We start from the raw sequence: 20641 nt of genomic DNA on the forward strand, positions 1-20641 counted from the left end.
GTAATTAAGCCTTCAAAAGGAAGAAAGCCACAGTGGCTTCCAAACTTCCAAGAGATACCAATCTAAATAATGTACAACTTGTTTACCCTCCTTCTAGGGCCTGCAAAAATCTCCTTAAAGATTAATCCAGAAGCTCACTGACAAAACATTGCCACTTTTCTGGAGCAAGGTGGCTTCCTACTCAACCGCTACTCATCCCGTGCAACACAGATAGCTGCTTGCTTGCTTCTTTGAGCATGGCGCAGACTCAAAATGTAGCTCTGAACAGCCCATTAACCCCATCTCCCCGTCCTTTTAAAGTCAGAAATCAGACCAGGAGGATTAATTTAGAATGTCACAACATTGACTAAAGCTTTGACATGCCAATAACGATAGCACAAGATTAATGGTACGTTTGCTTCTTCCTGCGGCAAAATCACAGAATGTTCCCTTTCGTGGAAGCAGATATGACTTAATTATTACTATTTTTTAAAAAAATTGATTACGATAAACTCAAATGACGAACTGAAATTAATAAACAAGAAGAGAAGAGATATGAGATGAAATGGATAACATGCAGAGTTAGTGGAGGGAAACATAAGAAGGAAAAGTGAGCAATCAAAAACAGGGGCCTAATTTCAGGGATATAGAACGAAATGACACAGAATAAAACAGAAGACAAAAGATTTAAATCCTATTGTGATTCCCAACTTGAATAAAGCCACTGGATCAATGGGATTTACCTTTGTGTTGAAACACCCTCCAGTAACGGATTCAATGGGTCTATTCTAGTTGTGACTAACCAACAGGATTCCAGCCAAAAAAAGGTATTACCCTCAATCCAATGTATAATCCCAACTACAGTAGAATTGTTGAGTTAATGGGATTGACCTAAGCGTCGATTTATCATTCAGCAACTGTGAGTTGCCATGAGTCTCATACTGGAAGAAAGCCAAGATATACATCCAAATAAATAAATAAACGAATAAATAAAAATGGATCTACTCTACTTGGGTTTAACAGTTGGCTTCACACATTGACTTGAATATTAACTTGAAATGGGACATAAAAGACTTTCCCTCTTTCTCCTTTCATTGCGAACTCCTGCTCCTCTCCCCCACAAAAATCCATTCGATGGTCTGCAGTCTTTTGGGGAATGATTCAGTTTAGCTACAGATTAGGTCCTGGAAAACATTAAATATTATTTTGTTACTCTTAAATCCTCAAATGTTTTGACAAGTGTTTAAAGAAATTGTAGCTGGAATCCTATAGGGGATTTAAAGTGTTTGTAAATGGACTTGTGCATACAGGGATTAGAATTGGGAAGTTCTGCAATGCTGATATCCAGTGGATGGCTGTTGTTTTGATACTACATGGGAATGGTGGCAAACTGAGCGATGTGCATTAGGACCAATGCAGAACAGGACCAATGCACAATGAGACCAATGTGCATTGGTTTCGTTGTACATCAACACCGGCTAGGGAGCACCATTGTACATTGGTAGAGTCAGACGTACATCAGGACCTTCTTGCCAGTTTCCTGTTGCACATCTTTGCAAAGCTGTAACCGAGTTTCTTAGTGCCTCTGCTATATAGCTAAGAATACCTAAAGTTATGTAACGTTGACCATGATAGAGGATTCTGGCCCATTATATTAATCTCTAATGGCCACAAATGAAATTAAAAACAAAACAAAAACAACAACAGAATGCTAAAAACTAATTAATTAATCAGAATTTTCCCCTAATGGTTTAATGACAACTAACCAATATTCTATAATACAGTAACTGACCAAAGGGACATTTAATCAGGAAGCAGAATCCTTATTTGGGGGCATGTCTTCATGATGTCTCTCCTCCCCGGTAGCTATATCCGTGACCTGATCCATGTTTGGGAATGTTGTGGCTCTCCAGAGATGGTTGAAGTCCCTTTTCCACCACCCATTGGGTGCATCTACAAGTGTAGAAACAATGTGGTTTGATACCACTTTAACTGCCATGGCTCCAGGCTACAGAATCCTGGGATTTGTAGTGAGGCACCAGCACTCTTTGGCAGAGAAGGCAAAAGATCTTGTGAAACATCAAATCCCAGGATTCCAAAGGATGGAGCTACTGGACATAAAGTGGTGTCATACCGCATTACTAGTCAGCCTGATGAATGGTGAGCCATGATGGGACTGCTAGTCCATTGATCCCCGAGAAGCTGAATGTTATCTAGCCCTTCTCTAGACCTCTCAGCCCTCCAAGGGCAAAGCAGCATCAGTTTTGATCCCTGTCCAAACAACAGGTTCGGTGATTACATCTGTGTTCTGCAAAGCTGTTAAGCAGCTTCCCAGCAGGAACTGTGGCTGCACACCGCAGCTTGCCTTTGCTTTAATCATCTCTCAAGCCCACTTGCATGTTTAATTTTTGCAAAAACATAATATCAGAAGGCTTCGATTGTCAGAAATGTCATCATTGCGAAAGCAACCGCACGCAAACACACATTCAAAGCTGCCGGAAAAGCTGGAATTTGTTATTTTAATCGGATGTTGGGGGAAAAACTTAATTTCAAGGCAAATAAGATTAAAACAAGAAGTTGGATGCATATACATGCCAACAAGGGGGGAGGGGGATGAACAGGATAACATCTGCAAATACAATATTGGTTTTTTTCCATTTAATTGAGCACAACAGTATTATTAAATTAATGCTTTCTTGAGCTGCAGGCTATGGAGATGAAATTATAAGGACGGATCGACTTTCCTAATTTGTTTTCATGCACCAGAAAAGACAACACCCCTGAACAGCAAAATCTACTTTTTGTATGTCTACTCGGAGGCAAATTTTTCGGTGTTTACTGGTTTGAGCACTGGACTTTGGAGACTAGAGCTTGAATCTCCATTCAGCGATGGAGAACCACTAGGTGACCTTGGGCAAGTCACACTCTCTCAGCTTCAGAGGAAGGCAAAGGCAACCCCCCCTCTGAACAAATCTTTCCACAAACCCCCGGTGATAAATTTCTCTTTGTTGTTGTATGCCAAAAGTTGTTTCCGACTTATGGCGACCCTAAGGCAAACCTATCACGGGGCTTTCTGAGGCTGAGAGAGTGTGACTCACACAAGGTCACCCAGTAGGTTTCCATGGTTGAGCAGGGTTTCGAACCCTGATCTCCAGAGTTGTAGTCCAATGGTCAAACTGCTGGTTTGAGTGTTGGACTACGAATTCGGGAGGCTGGTTTGAGTCCCCTGCTGAGCCCTAGAAACCCATTGGGGAAGTCATACACTCTCAGCCTCAGAGGAAGGCCATGGCAAGCCTCCTCTAAAGAAATCCTAAGAGAAGGTTATCATAAGTTGGAGTCAGTTTTATCACCTTCAGCACATAGCAGCAACAAAAACAAGCTTCCTGTATAATGCCCCAAATGTTCATGCACCTGAAAATGCAGACAAAAATGCAAATGATTATTTGTGCATTTTAAAAACCCACATATGCCCAAATGGGCACGAATGAAACTGTGCTTTCAACATGTGCTTTTTAAAAATGCAAACCTTCTGGAAAGCAGAACAGAGTCTTCCACCCCATGTCTGCCAAAAGCATGGAGTGGATCTTAACAAATAAGTGATTATATGCATGACAACTAATTTTGCATTTTAAAACTAAGTTGGAGTAGAACAGAAAGGGAATTGGGAGAAAAGTTCTCTGAATATATGGGGAACAACCTTCTCTCTCCAAAAATAACAATAACATCAGAAAGGGTGGGTTTTTGGGGGGATTTTTTCAGTGGTGGTAGTGGTGATGGTTGTGATGATGATTATGAAATCCGTATTGTTTTTAAAATGTTGTTAGCTGCCTTGAGTCCCATTATTGGGGAAAAGGCAGGATATAAATGAATAACAGATGATGATGATGATGCAGTAGAGTTTCCAGAATTTTTACTGGCCCTCCAACTACGCTAGAATTTAGTTGCTAGATTTCTGTATGCCATATTGTTGGTTCAAGGCTACCCATGTTTTAAAAAATCTCTTATGGAAACATATTATGGAATGAATAAAGGCATGATTAGATGGCTAAGCATTGATGATGATGATGATGATGATGATGATGATGATGTTGATGATATTTTAGAAACTTGTTTTTTAAAGTAAATACAAGATTGTTCTTACTGGCTACAAATTCATATCAGAGGCTGGTTTTTTAAAGCAATCATACCAGTGCTGTTCAAACTATCGGATGGTCTTGCATTTTCTTTCCCAATGTGCCAAGGACTGAATGTGGCAATATCTGTGGCCTATTACTCTTATTGTATTTGCATAGCCTCTCAGAAACTTGCTGTGGACCAGCAGCCGATGGCTCACAGACTGACAAAAGTCTGCGGATCTGTACTTTGAGTAGCACTGAGTTCTACCATGAAAACCAATCATCACCCTAAGCTGCAAAGACCTCTGTGGAAATTTCCTCTGGGCTCCAAAGACAGCAGTGGTGATGAATGCTTTCCGTTGCTGACAGGGTGAGTATGACTGCTGTCCAAGAACCCTGCAAGGAATGCAAGATTCTGCTTTTTGGTGTCGGTGTTGATCCCAAATCCCTGGGAAAACCAGCTCACACAAACACTGCTGCTCAGATTTGTATAAGTACAGGCAGAGAAAACAAAGGTCCTGATAGGTTTTGCTGTACTCTGGGCTCCAAACTCCCGGTAGTCTAATTGTCGAGGAAGTATGCACAGCATACAATCCATTTGGCACTGAGACTGAGCCCTGGCTCTATTGCTACTGCATGAGAATTCCCTGGTTAACTCACACAGTCTCCCGAGAGCGAGGCGTGACGAATCATAACACCGGTGCCTAACAAAATACCAGCAAGAGATCCAACACAACCTATGCCCTTGATTCTGCACTTAAAAGACATTCACCCGATGCAAGGTTTATTCGCACAGTAGTCATGCCAAGCTGCTAAATGCAGGCAAATGTAATGTCAAAGCGCCCGGTCACACGGTCTCGATTCGGATTCACAAAATGCATGGGCAGGGACCTGCATTATCTAGCTAGGAGTAGAAATAAAATCGGAAACTAGTCAACAGTTGACCAAAAAACGAGCTTTCAGAGTGTGAAGTCGAAGGCTTTCATGGCCGGCATCCATAGATTTTTGTGGGTTTGTTGGGCTCTGTGGCCATGTTCTAGAAGAGTTTATTCCTGACGTTTTGCCATTCTCTGAAGATGCCAGCCACAGATGCTGGCGAAATGTCAGGAATAAACTCTTCTAGAACATGGCCACAGAGCCCGAAAACCCCCCAAAAATCTATATTTTCTTGAGTGTTGGACAGCCCTATTAGGAGAATCCTCAATGATGGAGAATCTTCATACTTCAGAACTTACTCTACATTAAAAAAAACTCACCTTTTTTTGCACAAAATTTTTTTTTTGCAGAACCCAAGATTTTCTACATTGTTTTTTGCCATTATTTTAATGCAAAATAACTTCTGCACAAAAGACACACTTTATGTAGAGAAATCAGCATATTCTGCAAAGAAATAAAATTTTATTCAATATAGCCCAACCTTTAAAGGGATGATCCCTTGAGTAGGTTCAGAGTTTTGGACAGTTCCTTTTTCCCTGGAGGGACCCAAGGCAGCTCATAAATAAAACTTTAAAAATTGCAACAGAATCCAAACAATCAAACATCATGAACAGAAATGGACAGAAGTCCACTGTATCCTGATCTTGATGATGCTGTGTGCCTTCAAGTCATGTCGGACTTATGGCAACCCCATCATAGAGTTTTCTTGGCAAGATCTGCTCAGAGAAGGTTTGCCATTGCCTTTCCCTGAGGCTGAGAGCATGTGCCTTGCCCAAGATCACCCAGTGGCTTTCATGGCCAAGCTGGGATTCGATCCCTGGCCTCCAGAGTCATAGTCTGACGCTCAAACTGCTACACCACACTGGCTCTGTGCCAAACCACTACTCCTGGAAACTTCTAGTAGTAATAAAAGCACTTTGATGGGTATGTTTTCCTGCCTGGGGCACCATGAGGGACCCTCAAGCACAGCTTTTCGGGGTTCAATACGTGCCTCATCGGCTTCATATTGCTCTCCTCCGGCCTACAATGTCTTTATAGTGAATCACAATTGCTTAGAAACAGCTCCTCTTGAAACAAAGCTGGAAAGTTTCTAGCAAAGGAAATGTGGGAGAACACATCTAGGCTCACATCAGCTCCTTGTTTCTGATGATACATCACTACCTGTCTCCTTCATCTCAAACCAGATCTCCTCCTTCGAGGCCGTTTCTGAGCTTCTGTAGCAAGGCAGTGGCAGAATTAGGTTCATTCCCTCTCTCTCTCTCAATCTCTCATGTGTTAGATCTTCCTTCCCTTTGTGATAGCTCCATTTTTTTTAAGGGGAACCATTTCAAAGGCTGTGAGCATCAGCCCCGGAATGACAAAAAGGGTGTGTGGGCGTACGGTTGATCTGCCACTCGCCTTTCATTTACTACCCTGAATCTGTTTTTCAGGTGGCGAGGCACCTTTGTTTTAAAAAAAAAGCCCAGAACTCACACAAAGTTCTTGAAACGGGGGGGATGCAGATGGAGGAGAAAATGGAAAGAGGAAAGAATTCCCTTCTCATTTGCAAGCACCACTGCAGCTGGGAGATCCTACAAGATCTAGTGCAGGCATTTCTGGACTGCTAGTTTAAAGGAACTGACACCAGCCTGAAAATGTTTCGCAGACGAAAACCAACGTACATGTGACCAAAAAAAATCACAATGTAGTCAAGATGACGACAGTTATCACTGAGGAAGAATGCACCAGCTAGGAAAGGCTGCTGCTGTTTGCTTTTGACTGAACCTGTTGAGAAGAGCAAGATCCTTCTTCTCCTCTTCCTCCACTTTAGTTAACCCAATGCAAACTACTCTTTGCGCTTTGAACACAGTTTGCAGCAACTGCAGTGAACTGAGAGCAACAGTTGAAAGTGGGAGGAAGAGAGAGAAGCCAGGACATTTTAAAAGCAGCTGAGAAAGTGGGATGATAGAGAACTAATTGGGACTGTCCCTGGCAAATTGGGACAATTGGAGGGTATGCATCAATGTGCGTTAAGAAACAGTTGTCACACTTTAAGAAAGGAGTGGGAAAATGGAAACCCATGGGTTGCATAGGTCTCACCCACTTTTGTCCTTTCTAGCTCTGTAAAACCCCTAGTGATCCCTCCAAAAATCTTTGACTCTAAAAGATCCCTTTGCACCCTCCAGACTCAGGGTCACTTCTTGTTCATTTCCCCGAATGCAGCATCCCTCTGTGCCACCTGCTCACCAGTGCCAGCATGAGAAGCTCCTTCAGAGGTCACACTGAGGCATCCATCCATGTGATTTTTGACTTCAGAGACAGTGACTGGCACCAGTGGTGGTGGCTGGCACAGAGGGATGCATGCGTATACAGCTGCCTGGCATCGGTCCAGAGTGCTCAGGTAATGGGGTGAATCTGGGCAGCTTTGGGGCCAGAAATCTAGCTAGGGTAGACCCACTCTTAATGCACAGTTCCAGCCCAAATCTCCTCATTTTCACCACACTGTTGGACTGCCCTGGACTGCAAGGAAGCAAATAATAGTTACAGGAAAGTAATACTAGTGAGAACAATCAAGAGAAGAAAGATTCTGTATATAGAATTCAAAGACATAGCAGTGTTAGTCTGTAGAATCAGTATGTAGAGAGGTCTTGTAGCACCTTTGAGAAAGAAGTCAGCAGCATGAACTTTCCAAGACTTAAGTCTACTTCCTCAGATACCTCTGAAATACGAAAGCTAATGCTACCAACCATTTCTTTCAGGTAGTCTCAAAGGTGCTACAAGACCTCTCTACGCATTGGTTTTACAGACTAACACGGCTATATATTTGAATTGAGAGAAGAAATGAAGTTTATTGACAGATTGAAAACAAAGAATTTTAACCCTGTAAGGCTGCATCCACACTGCAGAAATAATCCCGTTTGACACCATTTCACCTGCCACAGCTCAATGCGATGGCATCCCTGGAATTGTACTTTGTTGTGGCACCAGACAGAGAAGGCTAAATATCTTGCAAGACTACAATGCCCAGAATTCCATAGCATTGAGCCACAACAGTTAATGTGGGGTCAAGTTGCATTAATTCTGCAGCTTGGATGCAGCTGATTCCACTTTAACTGCCACGATTCCATTTGATGGGATGCTGGGACTTGTAGTTCAGTGAGGGAGATTCAGATTTTTCAGCCAGAAAGCTCTAGTGCCTCCCCAAAACTGGAAATCCCACAATTTCTAGAGAATGTTGTCTGCGTCAAAGTGGAGTCACTGAGTTAAGAAGTACATAGATTGAAAGGGACCGAGAAATGTCATTTGTTCCAGATGGCACCCATCCAAAAGTTCTCAAAGAACATGTTCAAGAATCTGCTGATCTGCAGAACGAAATTGTGCAACATGCTAGTAAGTTCAACATCTGTACCAGATGACTCTGAAAGACCTACTCCAAAACCCAGCAGCGTATACTATAATACTCAATTTATTAGGATCAGCATGACTGCAATCCTAGGCATGGTTTACCTGGGAGGAAAATCTATTGTACTCAGTGGTGCTTGCTTCCTTTTGACTGCATAGGCTGAGCTTGTTGCAAAAACACACTGAGCTTTAAGAAAAGGCTCCCAGCTGGATGAAGCGCGACGGTTAGCTTTTAATTAGAAACGCAAAGAATCCTGCAAAAAGGACTCCCATTTAAACTGACAGCATGTAGGAGAACTCATAAGGCATAAAACAACAAAGGGAGCAGGGATATAAACTGCCAAAAAATGTTCTTTGCATTTTGAGAACAGTTTTCTTGATTTCTGAGCAATGCTCAGTCATTAGTTTCCATTCGGGTCTCTTTTTGAGAACGTTCATTTGTCATAGGCTTGCTCTTTCTGCACTGGAAAGAGGATTCTTGCACAGAAGATTGGACACAAAACACACAGTTTCCAGAACAAAAAGAGAAAACTGCACAGAAAACACATTTTCTGCACCAAAACCATGTTTCCCACGCCAAGAAAAAGCTGATGGCAACTTGCCTTTCCCTTCCAGAAAAACATACCAAAATATGAAGAATCTCATGGCTGTTTCATATTTTCTCAGTTCTGAGGCACCCATTTTTTTCCAGTAAAGATGAAAGATGATAATGTAAGTTCACATTTTAAAGGAACAACTCAAACCTAGGTGACATCTACGTTGCAGAATTAATGCAGTTTGACACTGCTTTAACTCCCATGGCTCAGTGCTATGGAATCCAGGGATTTGTAGCGTTGTGAGATATTTATTCTTTCCTCTCAGAGAGCACTGGTGCCACAAGAAACTACAGATCCCAGGATTTCAAAGGATGGAACCTGGTGGTGCCAGACTGCATTAATTCTGCAGTGGAACAACAGCCCTATTCTGCTTTTGACACCTTGGAGAGCTCCTTCCTTACAGGTAAAAGTGGAATTGGACTCACAGCCCACTGACAGGGGCTGCATTCGAATCTGTAACAGGTATAGGAGGCCAACCAACTCTTTTGCTTGTTTGCTCCACTTCTTCCTTCTTTCCCTCCATGGCCATTTAACATCCGTACCAATATCCCCCTGATGCCAGTGAAGATGGGGAAGGGAAGCAATGCTACACAAGGCAATCCAGGAAAGAGATTTTTCTCAGCCACTATTGCGGAGAAAACCTATTGTCTCTCCAGCGATTGTGTTGATTGCAGAGAAACTGAGAGGGAATAGAAGAAGCTTGAGAGGAGATAGAAGGTACCTTCCTTTCTCCTGCTAATCAAATAGTCCTTGCCCTTAAAACCTGCAAGGCCTGGCTCCTCTGCAACCCTGATTAACATGAAAGAAATTGGCAAGAAGGGAATCAAGGCATAGGAGTTTAATCGTGTATATTTTATTTTATTTTAGGTTTTTCAAAAGAATCCTGCCAGTTGTTTTGACCCAGCCACGCTAAGGGGGCACCAAAGCGTAGAAAGGCTAAATGTCACATCTTGTTTGGAAGAAGCCAGCCTGCCAATTCTTTGACTACAAGCTTCTGATTAGGTTTGCAACGACAATGCCACCCCAATAGCGGACCTAATTTTCATTGCATAACAAGGGGCATTTCTCGCCATTGTTTTCTCAGTTCAGCAAGTGCACCAGAGCTTGGAAATATCTGTGCAAATGGGGACATTTTAATCTGATTTTGAAAAGAGTTACCCAAAATGTTGAACTTATTGAGAGGGCAGGGTTCAAACCCTTGGATAACGCCTTTAAAATTCAGTCTAAAACCTGGCACAGATGCACGGCCCAATAACATCAAAGTTATCATTTACTAGTGATTGAAATCAATCAATCAATCAATCAATCAGTCAGTCAGTCAGTCAATCGCCTGAGATTTTTAAAAATGGGCTAGCACTTAAATGGGTGTTGCCAGTTATGATTCTATATGAGAAATAGCATACCCTCTGATGTACACCCCTGCCATCCCAACCTGCATCTGAAAATGCCCTTGGCAACAGAAGTACTGAAGTTCTCCTTCTCCATGGAAAAGAAACCTTTTTGAAAAAATTACTGGGCATCCCAAGGCCCTTGGGCACAACGAAAATAGTCACTTGGATCTCAGCCATGTAATTCTGCCATTATGGGAAGGAAGCCATAGGTTACATTTCTTGACAAAGTCCCTGGCAACACAGGGGGATTATAATTGGGATCGGCAACAAAATGTTGTGCCATAAAAACTCTCCTGTTCATGGTTCCAGCCAGCCAGCCAACCAACTAGTCATGTCCAGTTTCCCAATGCTTCAGTTTTATTCCCCATCTCCTTGCCATTGCCATTGAGCATGCCCTCATACCCAGTATGGGGTTTTCTTAGGGGGCACGGATCAGACCCCCCTTAGTCTTCTGCAGCAAGGATTATGCAATCCTGCAAACCTCTATGTTTGGAGTCTGTTGCTTCTTCTTTTCTGTGTTTGCTTGTTTGTTTTGCAATGCAAGGCTATACGTATGCTGAGCGAGTTTGCTATTTGCATTTAGCGTTTGCTTCTTTTTCCCCATGCTGCAGAATTTTAAAAGGGTGGGGGAGTCAGATTGTACATTTTGTTGGAGCATTGATTAAATGGCTTGTGAAACTCCGCTCAGAAGGAGGGGAGCACCGAAGCCCTTTTCAAGTCGGGTTTCCGTGACCCTTTTTAGTCCAACTGATTTTCTGCTAAAGCAAACAAGAACATGTCTGATGCCAAATTCAAAGAACAATTAGGAGGAAATTCATGTAAAGTTATGCATCTGCAACAGAATGACCCACTTTGAGGGTGTTTACCAAGGTTTTACCTAGACATCTCAATTTTTTAAAAAAGGTACCTTTCCTTCCAGGAGCATCTTGCATTACAAAACCTTCTCTCCCCACTCCTCCATTTTCTCCACACAACAACCCTGCAGATTTATTTAGGCATGAAAGGAGAGAGTATTTGTGGCTAGTGACTCCTATCCAGAGTTATAGTCCAACACTCAAACCACTACACTTCAGATTGTGGCCCATGGGTGATTCAGACGTTTTTAAATGTATAGCAAAAAAAACCTCAGTGTATGACTGCAACATACTTTGCGTCTGCCAGTGGCCATGAGATTAAATGTGTGCTTGGTTGCAAACCTTTTGGATCCTATGCTACACAGACCCCAAGCAAGAATGAAAAGATACACACCCTTCAGATTATTCTTATACTCGTCCAAGTTTTATTTTGGATATGATTCCATGCACTGCTTTTCTGAAAACCATCTCCATCCTCAAATCCAGCCTTTGCCAACCTGGTACCATGTTGCTGGTTTGGATTGCCACTCCCATTATCCCTGACCAAGTAAGTACAGAGAATGGTTCCCCCTCCATTGATTATTGTTATGAGAGTACATATTCAGCGCCTGATGAAATTCAAACACAGTGGAACTAAAGGGACACTGCAATGTCGGATGAACATTCTGAGTGTGAATCTACTCATCCTTAATTTTAATCTCTGTATTTGGCACAGTGCATCAGCCAGAACTTATAATGGGCCTGGATCTCGGTATCTTATTCACTCTAGAAATGGGTCCGGACCCATGCCCATCAAGAAAAAACCACGCATACAAAAGAAAACATCCAAAACGCCAAGACAAGTCCACAATATATTATATATATTTATATATATATATATATCCCCCACATAGCAACATCACATAGTCTCAAAACCAAACAGGAGGCTCTCTTCAATTTCTTAGTTTCTCATAGGTTACCTAGACTCCTGCCATACAAGTTTGACACTGCATTAACTGTCATGGCTCTATCCTACTGAATTTTGGGATTTGTAGTTTGTTGTGGTACCAGAACTCTCTGAGAGAGAAGGCTAAGCATTTCACAAAACTACAAATCCCCAAATTCCATAGCATGGAGCCATGGCAGTTAAAGCACTGTCAAACTGCATTAATTTTGCCCAGTATTTGCCCAGCCCTAGACTCGCCACAGGAGACCAGGCAAATGGTTCTTGTAAGCTTTTGCAAAAAGGGATTTAGCTGTCCTTCTAGAAATAGCCTTTTCATCTACATTCACTAGAGGACTCTGTTACAAGAAGCCAGACCTGAGAAGCAGGTTGCCTCCTTTGCTATTCCTGAGGCCAGGTTTCTGACACACACAAAAGACAGAGAAACAAATCAAGAGAAAGCAGGGACTTACCGATGTGTACAAGTATCCTTCGCTGTTCATTGCTAAGTACAATTTTGTCTGAACGCCCTGAATGGCCACCACTCGTAATCCCACAGGTATGAGGTTAAACAAAGCTGGAAGAAAAACGGAGGAATATTAGCCTCTCTGGCTTTCAGCAATAGGACTGAGCCATCCTGAAAGAGCCATTTTGTGAATGCTTAAATTTCCTTTCTGAGTGTGCATGGGTTTCATTGAAATTTTCAGTGGTTGAGCATGTCGCTTCAAAATGGAACAAACATGAGCAAATCACATAAGATGTGTCTTATGTTTATCCATCTAGCTGGAGATGGAGAACTTGCGTCGGTCTCTAAATATTTGGATACAAGTCTCAGAATGATTCAGGCATCGTGACCACTGTTTTGTAGCATCATCTGCTGGCAGAGATTCTGACAGTAGTCCCCAAAAGTACTGGATGGGGGATTCTGGGATTGGCAGTCCAGGCAATGAAGTTTTTCCAAGTTGTGTGTGTGAGTGCAATCTGAAGGGTTTTGACAGCCAACCTCCAACACCAGCAACACAAATCTCATGCTTATTATTTTTAATGCAGTGACTCAGTTCCACTACAGCTGCAGCTGCACTGCAGAAATAATGCAGTTCAGTCCAAGGCTGAAAGAGTGTGACTTGCCCAAGGTGATCCAGTGGGTTTCTATGGCTAAACAGGGATTTGAATCCTGGTCTCAGTCCAGCACTCAAACCACTACATCAGACTGGCTCTTACTCAATATTATCTGGCTAAACTGAAATAAATCAAGCTTTCCAAATGGATAATAAGCCTGGAGAGAGGAAGACAACATTCATCTGAAGTCTATCAGCATAGCCCAGTGTACAAAATGCCAAATTTCCATTATGGATTGCTTTCTCATTTCCCTGTTCTATGAGATCATTTGTTTCTCATTTTTAAAAATTAATTATTGTTTTTTGGAATAAAGATGGCAAGGCATCATATCAGTCAAAATGAGGGGGTGAGGAACCTTTGCTGGCTAGAGAATAAAATCCCTAATCCAAAACGAAGTGATGAAGCCCTCCAGATCTCCATGGAGATAACATTTGGACAGGTTTTGCAGAAAGCACTACTACCTCTGCTAGTTGATCAAGTGCTCGAGTGTTTCTCTACTCCAGGTTGAAAGAGCAAACATGCACACAATGATTAGGTTGCTTGGTTTCCATCTATTGCCCCTCAAAGTGCCCTTGATTTCCAACGGCCATTCAGATTACACAAACAAACCAAGACAATATCTCTATAGTGGGTACTCACTGTAGGTACTCTCTTCCTCTTTGGTTCCATCGATAGTTCCATCAGCTTGCAACTGCAAGTGATACCCTTGCCGGCTGTACAGTTTTGTTACAATGCCTTTAAGCTGTGGTTCTGGAAGAAAGCAAAGCGAAGACGAAAGGTTAGAGTTCGGAAGGCAACCTTGCCTTATGCTGCCGGTTGAAACAGAACAAAACAAAGAGGAATAAAAAGGCCTGGTTTTGCTTCTCCTAGAAAGAAAGCACCAAAATTTAGAAGCTCGGAAGGTGTCTGCAAGACTGCAGATCAAATGAATGGCTTGAAGACCGGGGGCTGCAACCGATTATGTTTACCTTGGGATAAGAAATGCAAGAAACTTTAAAACACCAATCTTGTGCTGGAGAATCAGAATTCCAGAAGTGTGTTACATGGCTGAAGGACCAAGATCTGATCTCCATTAAGATTAGAAAGACAGTGGCGGGAAGAAGGGAATCCGGCTTTTTAATCAGCTGAGATTCAGCAACAGAAGAAGAGGGAAAATACTCTTCTAAAATGACAAGAGAGAGTGAGAGAGAGAGAGAGAGAGAGAGAGAGAGAGAAGATTGTGTACCAGTCAAGAACCAAGTTGATAGCTATAGTTAGCAGCTCCGCAGGTCAGACGAACCATTCAGCATCAAAGAGACTGAAGAAATAAAACATATGTCACCCTTCAGTAACAAGGATAAAGCTTAGCATCCCAGTAAGCTTAGAAATCCATATTATGCTTTCAGGTAGTTCTAAATGGGGAAAAGAGTGAGTGAAATAAACAGGCAAACACAGGGATTGATTTCAGTGATTCTGGTATCCAGTGAATGCTGAGTCTTCCCTACAAATGTTGCCAGTGTTCAAAGATAGATGGATGTGGTCAATTATAATCTGTGGCAGTTCGTGCCTCCCATGTCAGTGGGACGGTGAATCCACTTTGGGGTTTAGTTTGAAGCTTAAAGGAGCCTATCCAAATTGGTGGACCTATTTGAAGATAAGATTCGGAACATTGGACAGCGACATTAAAGGCTGATGCTGCTTTGGAGAATTAATGCAGTTTGACACTGTTTGAACTGTCATGGCCCCTTCCTATGGAATCCTGGGATCTGTCGTTTGTTGTGGCACCAGAGCTCTCTGACAGAGAAGGCTAATGTCTCACAAAACTACAAATCCAAAAATTCCATAGCACTGAGCCATGGCAGTTAAAGTAATGTCAAACTACATTAATTCTGCAAGGCGGCATCAGCCTTTAATGTAGTTGTCCAGTGTGCCGAACCCTATCCCCAAATAAGTCCACCAATTTGGGTAGCTCCTTTAAGCTTTAAACTAAAACTCAAAGTTCAGAGTAAAGGCCAGAATGAATCCACCACCCCAGTAACATGGAAGCTACCAGATAGCCATCACAGGTCTGAATTCTCTTACTAGGACTACATAAAGTAGACCCATTGAATGAATGGGGCATACCTATGTGTTGGCTTACAGTTAAACATTTCATTGAATGGGTCTTCTTTAGTTGGAGTACTAACCAAGAGAATTCCAGTCATAGAATTTGGAAGAGACCACAAGGATCATCTAGTTCATCATCCCCTGCCATGTATGAATACACAACTAAAGCACTCCTGAAATATGCCTGTTTGAAGAACCCCAAAAAGAGTCCAGCACCCTCCAAAGCAGTCTATTCCAATGTTGGACAGCTCCTGTGGTAAAAAAGAAATTCTTCCTAATGTTTAGGTAGGAATCTCTTTTCTTGTAATTTGAATTTCATATTTTTCTTGTCATTTGAAATCAAAGTGGGATCATAGTTTCTGGTTTAAACAGATTAGCACGAACCCATCTGCTAGTCCCAGCTAAAGTAGACCCATCGAATCAAGTGAAAAATATGTAAATGTTGATATTTTTTATTGTTTTAAATTGTTTAAGTGGATTTTAATATATGCCACCCAGACAGTTTAGGGAATATACATACAGACTGAGTTTTCCTTATCTGGGATGCTGAAATTAGAAATATTCCCAAAACCAACACATTTTTCATGGGTGGTTGAGATAGTAATGCTTGGCTTTATGGCGACTCAATGCACACAAACCTTGTTTAGGGTCATACTTCCAGGATATCTCATTTTGTACATATGTGCAAATACAGTTATTCCAATATTAAAAAAAATCCCAAATCCAAAACACCCCTAGTCCCAAGCATTTCAGATAAGGGAGACTCAACCTGTACTTCATTAAACAAAACACAGAAATTAATAGACAAACGTAAGTTTTCTCTTCCTTTTAGTGTTGGGTCCTTTCACGCATTCTCTTTCTTAGGCATATACAGAACTAGAAATATAACCCATGAACACATACATGTGTTGTCAACTCATGCACCACCTGAGTGCATTTTTGCAAGGCCCGCCACCATTCTTGGCTCAAAACCCCCCATGTTTCACACATCACAGCCATTTGATGTGTGAAACAGTCTTTTCATTCTTCAACTAGTCAACTACCTTGGGAAGACTGGATGGTGACAGGCCTTGTAAGTTGAGCAAAGTAAACAAGGGGAGAGGGAATCTGTTCATCACTGATTTCCAAAATATTTTAGGGTGTTTTGATACTTGGCCATTCCTGCCCACTCCTATCTGCAGGCTTTCTTCGTGCGCAAGTTCTGTTGTTTAGACTATTTTTACAGAAACAAGACTTTGAAATAAAAAAGGCACTGGGGAGAAGAGCAACCTGTAAGCAAAACACAGATGTGCAGAGAAAGAATAGCGCCAGATTAGACAGTATCTTGGAAAAGAAAGACCGAGCTATACATCTCCCTTAAGCAATTTACCATCTCTAAGCTGAATCTATTTCACCTGATGGCAAAGCAAGATGGTTTCACTCCATGTACGTAGTACCACATATTTGTCAAAGGAAGAGTCACAGTTAAATGGACAGAACAGAGGCTTTGCAGGAAGAAAGCCCAGGTCCATTCTCTAATATCTCTAGAAATAAACTGTTTGCAAACAATAAATGTATACTTGTTCTATTTGTTATAGTTTCAAATACACACACACACACACACACACACACACACACACCCCACAGGATATTGTACAGTACTAAGTAATTTGCCAAAATCACTATACAGCTGTTTCAATCTTAAGAGGCAGCCAACCTGGCAATCTTCTGGTATTGGACTACACACCCCATCATCCCTAGCCATTCACTACATTGTTAGGCTGTGCTCAAACACCTCTGAGGGCACCATGCTGAAGGAGACTGGAGTTAGACTGGTGTTTCTCAACCGGTCGTCCAATTGTTTTGAAATGCAAACCCAGCCAACATGGCTGGACAATAGCTTAGGATTCTGGGAATCGAAACCCAAATCCAGTGGAGGTCCAATAGTTGAGAACCACCCCTAGACCCGTACTATTCAAAGTGATGTTCCATGGACCAATGGCAGTCTGTGAGCCTTGGACTCACTGTCAGTCTACAGTGAGTTTCTAGGAAAGAAAGAAACAGTTATAGCCAATGGGCAGAAATATGGTTGCATTCCCTGGCACATCAAATTGCTGGTTCCCCATCTCAGACAGCCAGAGAAGCACTGATCTAAAAAAAAAATACTGGGCTATATGGAGAGATTGTCTGATGAATAGACTATCGGTCCTCCTGTGTGTGCAACTTTGCACAAAGATGTGCAATGCAAAGATGATGCACAGACAAAATCAGAACCAGGGAAGGCTATCCCCTACTCCCTCCTCTCCATTTCATTTTCAAGTACCACATCTTGAGTGGGTACGTTGGGGTATATAAGAGATCAAGAAACTGATCACGTCCCTTCATGACTTCCAAAACAAGGATGTGCGTGTGGAAATCAATGGTGCCTATCAGCCAAATTGGGTGTGCGTAGGTGGCATGCCCGAATCCAGAGAGATTAATAAGCTGGCGGTGCATGCATAAACCTCAGTTGCAACTGAATGCAAAATCAGAGTCTCAGGCACAGCCACAGTTTGGGAAAAAGCACACAGAAAGGGGAAAAGAAAATGCCATTTGCCACTGAATTGATGGCATTGAGTGTTCTGAGAGAAACTAACACATTGATGGCTTACAGGGAACATATAACTTCCCTTGCTGCAACAGCTCCACTGGCTGCTGGTCTCTTACGGGGAAAAATTGAAGTGCTAGTTATGTCCTATAAAGCCCTATGTGGCTTAAAAGTGCTTTTGCACACTTAAAGACTGCACCCGTTACTAGAGATGCTGCAATGCTTTTAAAATGGCTTTTTAACATTTTTACTTTTACTTAAACTGTTTTAGTGTTGTTCATAATTTAATTCTATTTTAATATTGCTTTTTTTGGGGGGGGGAATATTTTAAAACTGTATTGGACTTATTTTAATTTGTAAGCTGCCTTGTGTCCCTGTGTTGGGAAAAAAAAGGTAGGACACAAAGTTAATAATTAGTATATTGCATGCCAGTTTCTTTGTGCATGCAAGAGGGATGTTTTAGAAAGGACTTGACCATGTAAAAATGAAAAGGAAAGGAAAACTGCCCCTGTTTTTTCATCCTGGTGTCAGATAGTCAGAGATATAGTGTTTGGAGTTTCTACCTAGCTCTTCTGCTCCATCCAATCCACTGATCGGACCAGACCTATTCTAGGAATTTGCCTGATCCAGGGACGTAGCTAGGATTTTAGGAAGGGGGGGGTCCAGACTAAGTGCCACCATTATATTGGGGCTTGAGTGCGGCGGCGCAGCAGCACCCACCATTCATTTCTCATGTGGAAGGGGGGTCCGGCCCCCCAGCCCCCCCCCCCTTGGCTACATCCCTGCCTGATCCTTCCATGGAGACCTCAAAGCTATTGGTCAGTATTCTTAACCCACAGGGTCCAGTTTAACCAATCAGCCAACCAATCAGCAAGCCTCTCATGCACAGAAGTCCCAAGTCTTCTAATGGAGAGATGCATACCACAAGGAGCTTTGGCTAATAAGCCAGCTGTGACAAATGTGCCACTACAAAGCATGACATGTTACCTCTTTGGCATGTGTATCACATACCTCAGCAATACTGCACATCAGGCAGCCATAGGAAATTACAAGAAAGGGTCACAGCTTTCCATGGCCCATCCCAGGCTGAGTCCCTGGCATTGTGAGCCCCAGAAGAGAGGAGTGAGAAAAGAACCAACAATTGATCTGGATGGACAGATGGGCTGACTTAGTATAAGGGAGCCGCACGGTACTAGCTCTTATCCTTTCCAGAAGGCAAAACAGTTTGAGAAGTGTTTTCTTAAGAATATCACAAGAAAAACAAGGTGTCATCAAAGCAAAGGATCTACCATCTTGACACTTACATTGGCCAACCAGATGCCTTTGGGAAATACACGAGGAGGAGGACGCATAATAATATGAATCCCCATAACACTATGGTTCTAGCATGATACCCAACAAAGTAGACCACCTGGGAGGTCCCATTTCTAACCATCATGGCTAGTTAGACAATGGTGGGAAGAGTGTGGCTCTCTAGATGTGGCTGAATGGCAAGTCCCAGTATTCTTCACCTGTGTTGGCTATGGGTGATAGGAGTTGCAATCCAACAACATCCTAAGAGTCAACTAATTCCCATCCTTGATATTAAGAAGATAAGTCTTTTTTGACCTGGACCAATGATCCATCTCCAGTCCAGTGTTCTGTTTTCCACAGAGGTTGCCTGTATACCTCTTGAAAAACTGAGCCTAACCCTCCCTGACCTGCTGAAAAAAATGATATACTGAGGTATCTTGTGTACAATAGACTCTCCCAAACTAACATGGATGTATTAGGACTAGTTTCAATCATTTTGGGAGGACAGGATCTATGGTCCAATACATCTGAAGGAGTGCTAAGTTGGAGAAAGCTGACTGAAGCGGGCAGCTTTGATTTGTTTTTGTTGGTTTTTTGACATTAGTGTATGCCAGTCTTCTTCAACCTTCTAGCATATATTGTAAAGTCCAAAATACCACCAAGAGTCATAACCCACTCATCCCTTCTTCCATTCCCAGAGAAACTATTAGACAGCATGCACAATCTTTTGGGCTTCTGGAAGTATAAATCCAACAACATTGGGAGGACCAGAAAGATTGAGAACTCCTGGTCTACAGAAGGCTGGTGACTGCTAGGTCAGTGAGAGCAGTGAATCTACTCTGGATTTTAGCCGAACTAAAGATGCTGACTGAGTCTTGTCCCTCCTATATAGGTTAAGCACACTGGAGAGATACTTTAACTTCCTATCTTTTCAATACCTGGAACAGATATATCACAGATTGAGAAAGAGAGAGAGAAAGAAGTGAGAAGAGTCCTACCAGATCAGACCAATCTATCTTTGTCCAGGACCTACTGACCTGAAATGGTCAAACAAGAAGGCTATAGGGATCCCCCCAGCCACACCAACTAGCAGCAGTGGGAGTTGTTTTCCATGTCACTATGGTGGTGGTGAATCCAGATTTAAATGAGCTATCCAAGGCGTTGCCCAAAATATGTTCAGCATTTTGGATAGCATCCCATCTTCCATCCCACTGTCATGGGAGCCACCTGCTAACCAGGACAACAAAGGTCAACATGCCCTTCCTTGGCAACCACATAGCCTTACATCTAGTTGTTTGGGTCCCGGCTGGAGTCAATGTCAGCTAATGGCTTCCGTATCAATAGAAGTGATGAATGGAGACTGAACTAAGATGCTGAACTGTAGCCACTCAAATAGGTTCTCTG

General features: G+C 42.3%; 1 protein-coding gene across 5 annotated transcripts in view; it reads right to left on the reverse strand.

The window, feature by feature from the left end:
* Positions 1 to 20641, reverse strand: part of FGF13 (fibroblast growth factor 13) — a 156400-nt gene that overhangs the window by 11721 nt on the left and 124038 nt on the right. For all 5 annotated transcript variants that reach the window (XM_042479663.1, XM_042479660.1, XM_042479666.1 and 2 more), the window contains 2 exons: positions 13933 to 14043; positions 12648 to 12751 (listed from right to left, as the gene is read on the reverse strand). In XM_042479663.1, coding sequence (XP_042335597.1) covers positions 12648 to 12751; positions 13933 to 14043 — 215 coding nt within the window. The remainder of the gene's footprint in view (positions 1 to 12647; positions 12752 to 13932; positions 14044 to 20641) is intronic.

The sequence above is a fragment of the Sceloporus undulatus genome, chromosome 7 (assembly GCF_019175285.1).
Source record: "Sceloporus undulatus isolate JIND9_A2432 ecotype Alabama chromosome 7, SceUnd_v1.1, whole genome shotgun sequence".
Taxonomy (NCBI): Eukaryota; Metazoa; Chordata; class Lepidosauria; order Squamata; family Phrynosomatidae; genus Sceloporus; species Sceloporus undulatus.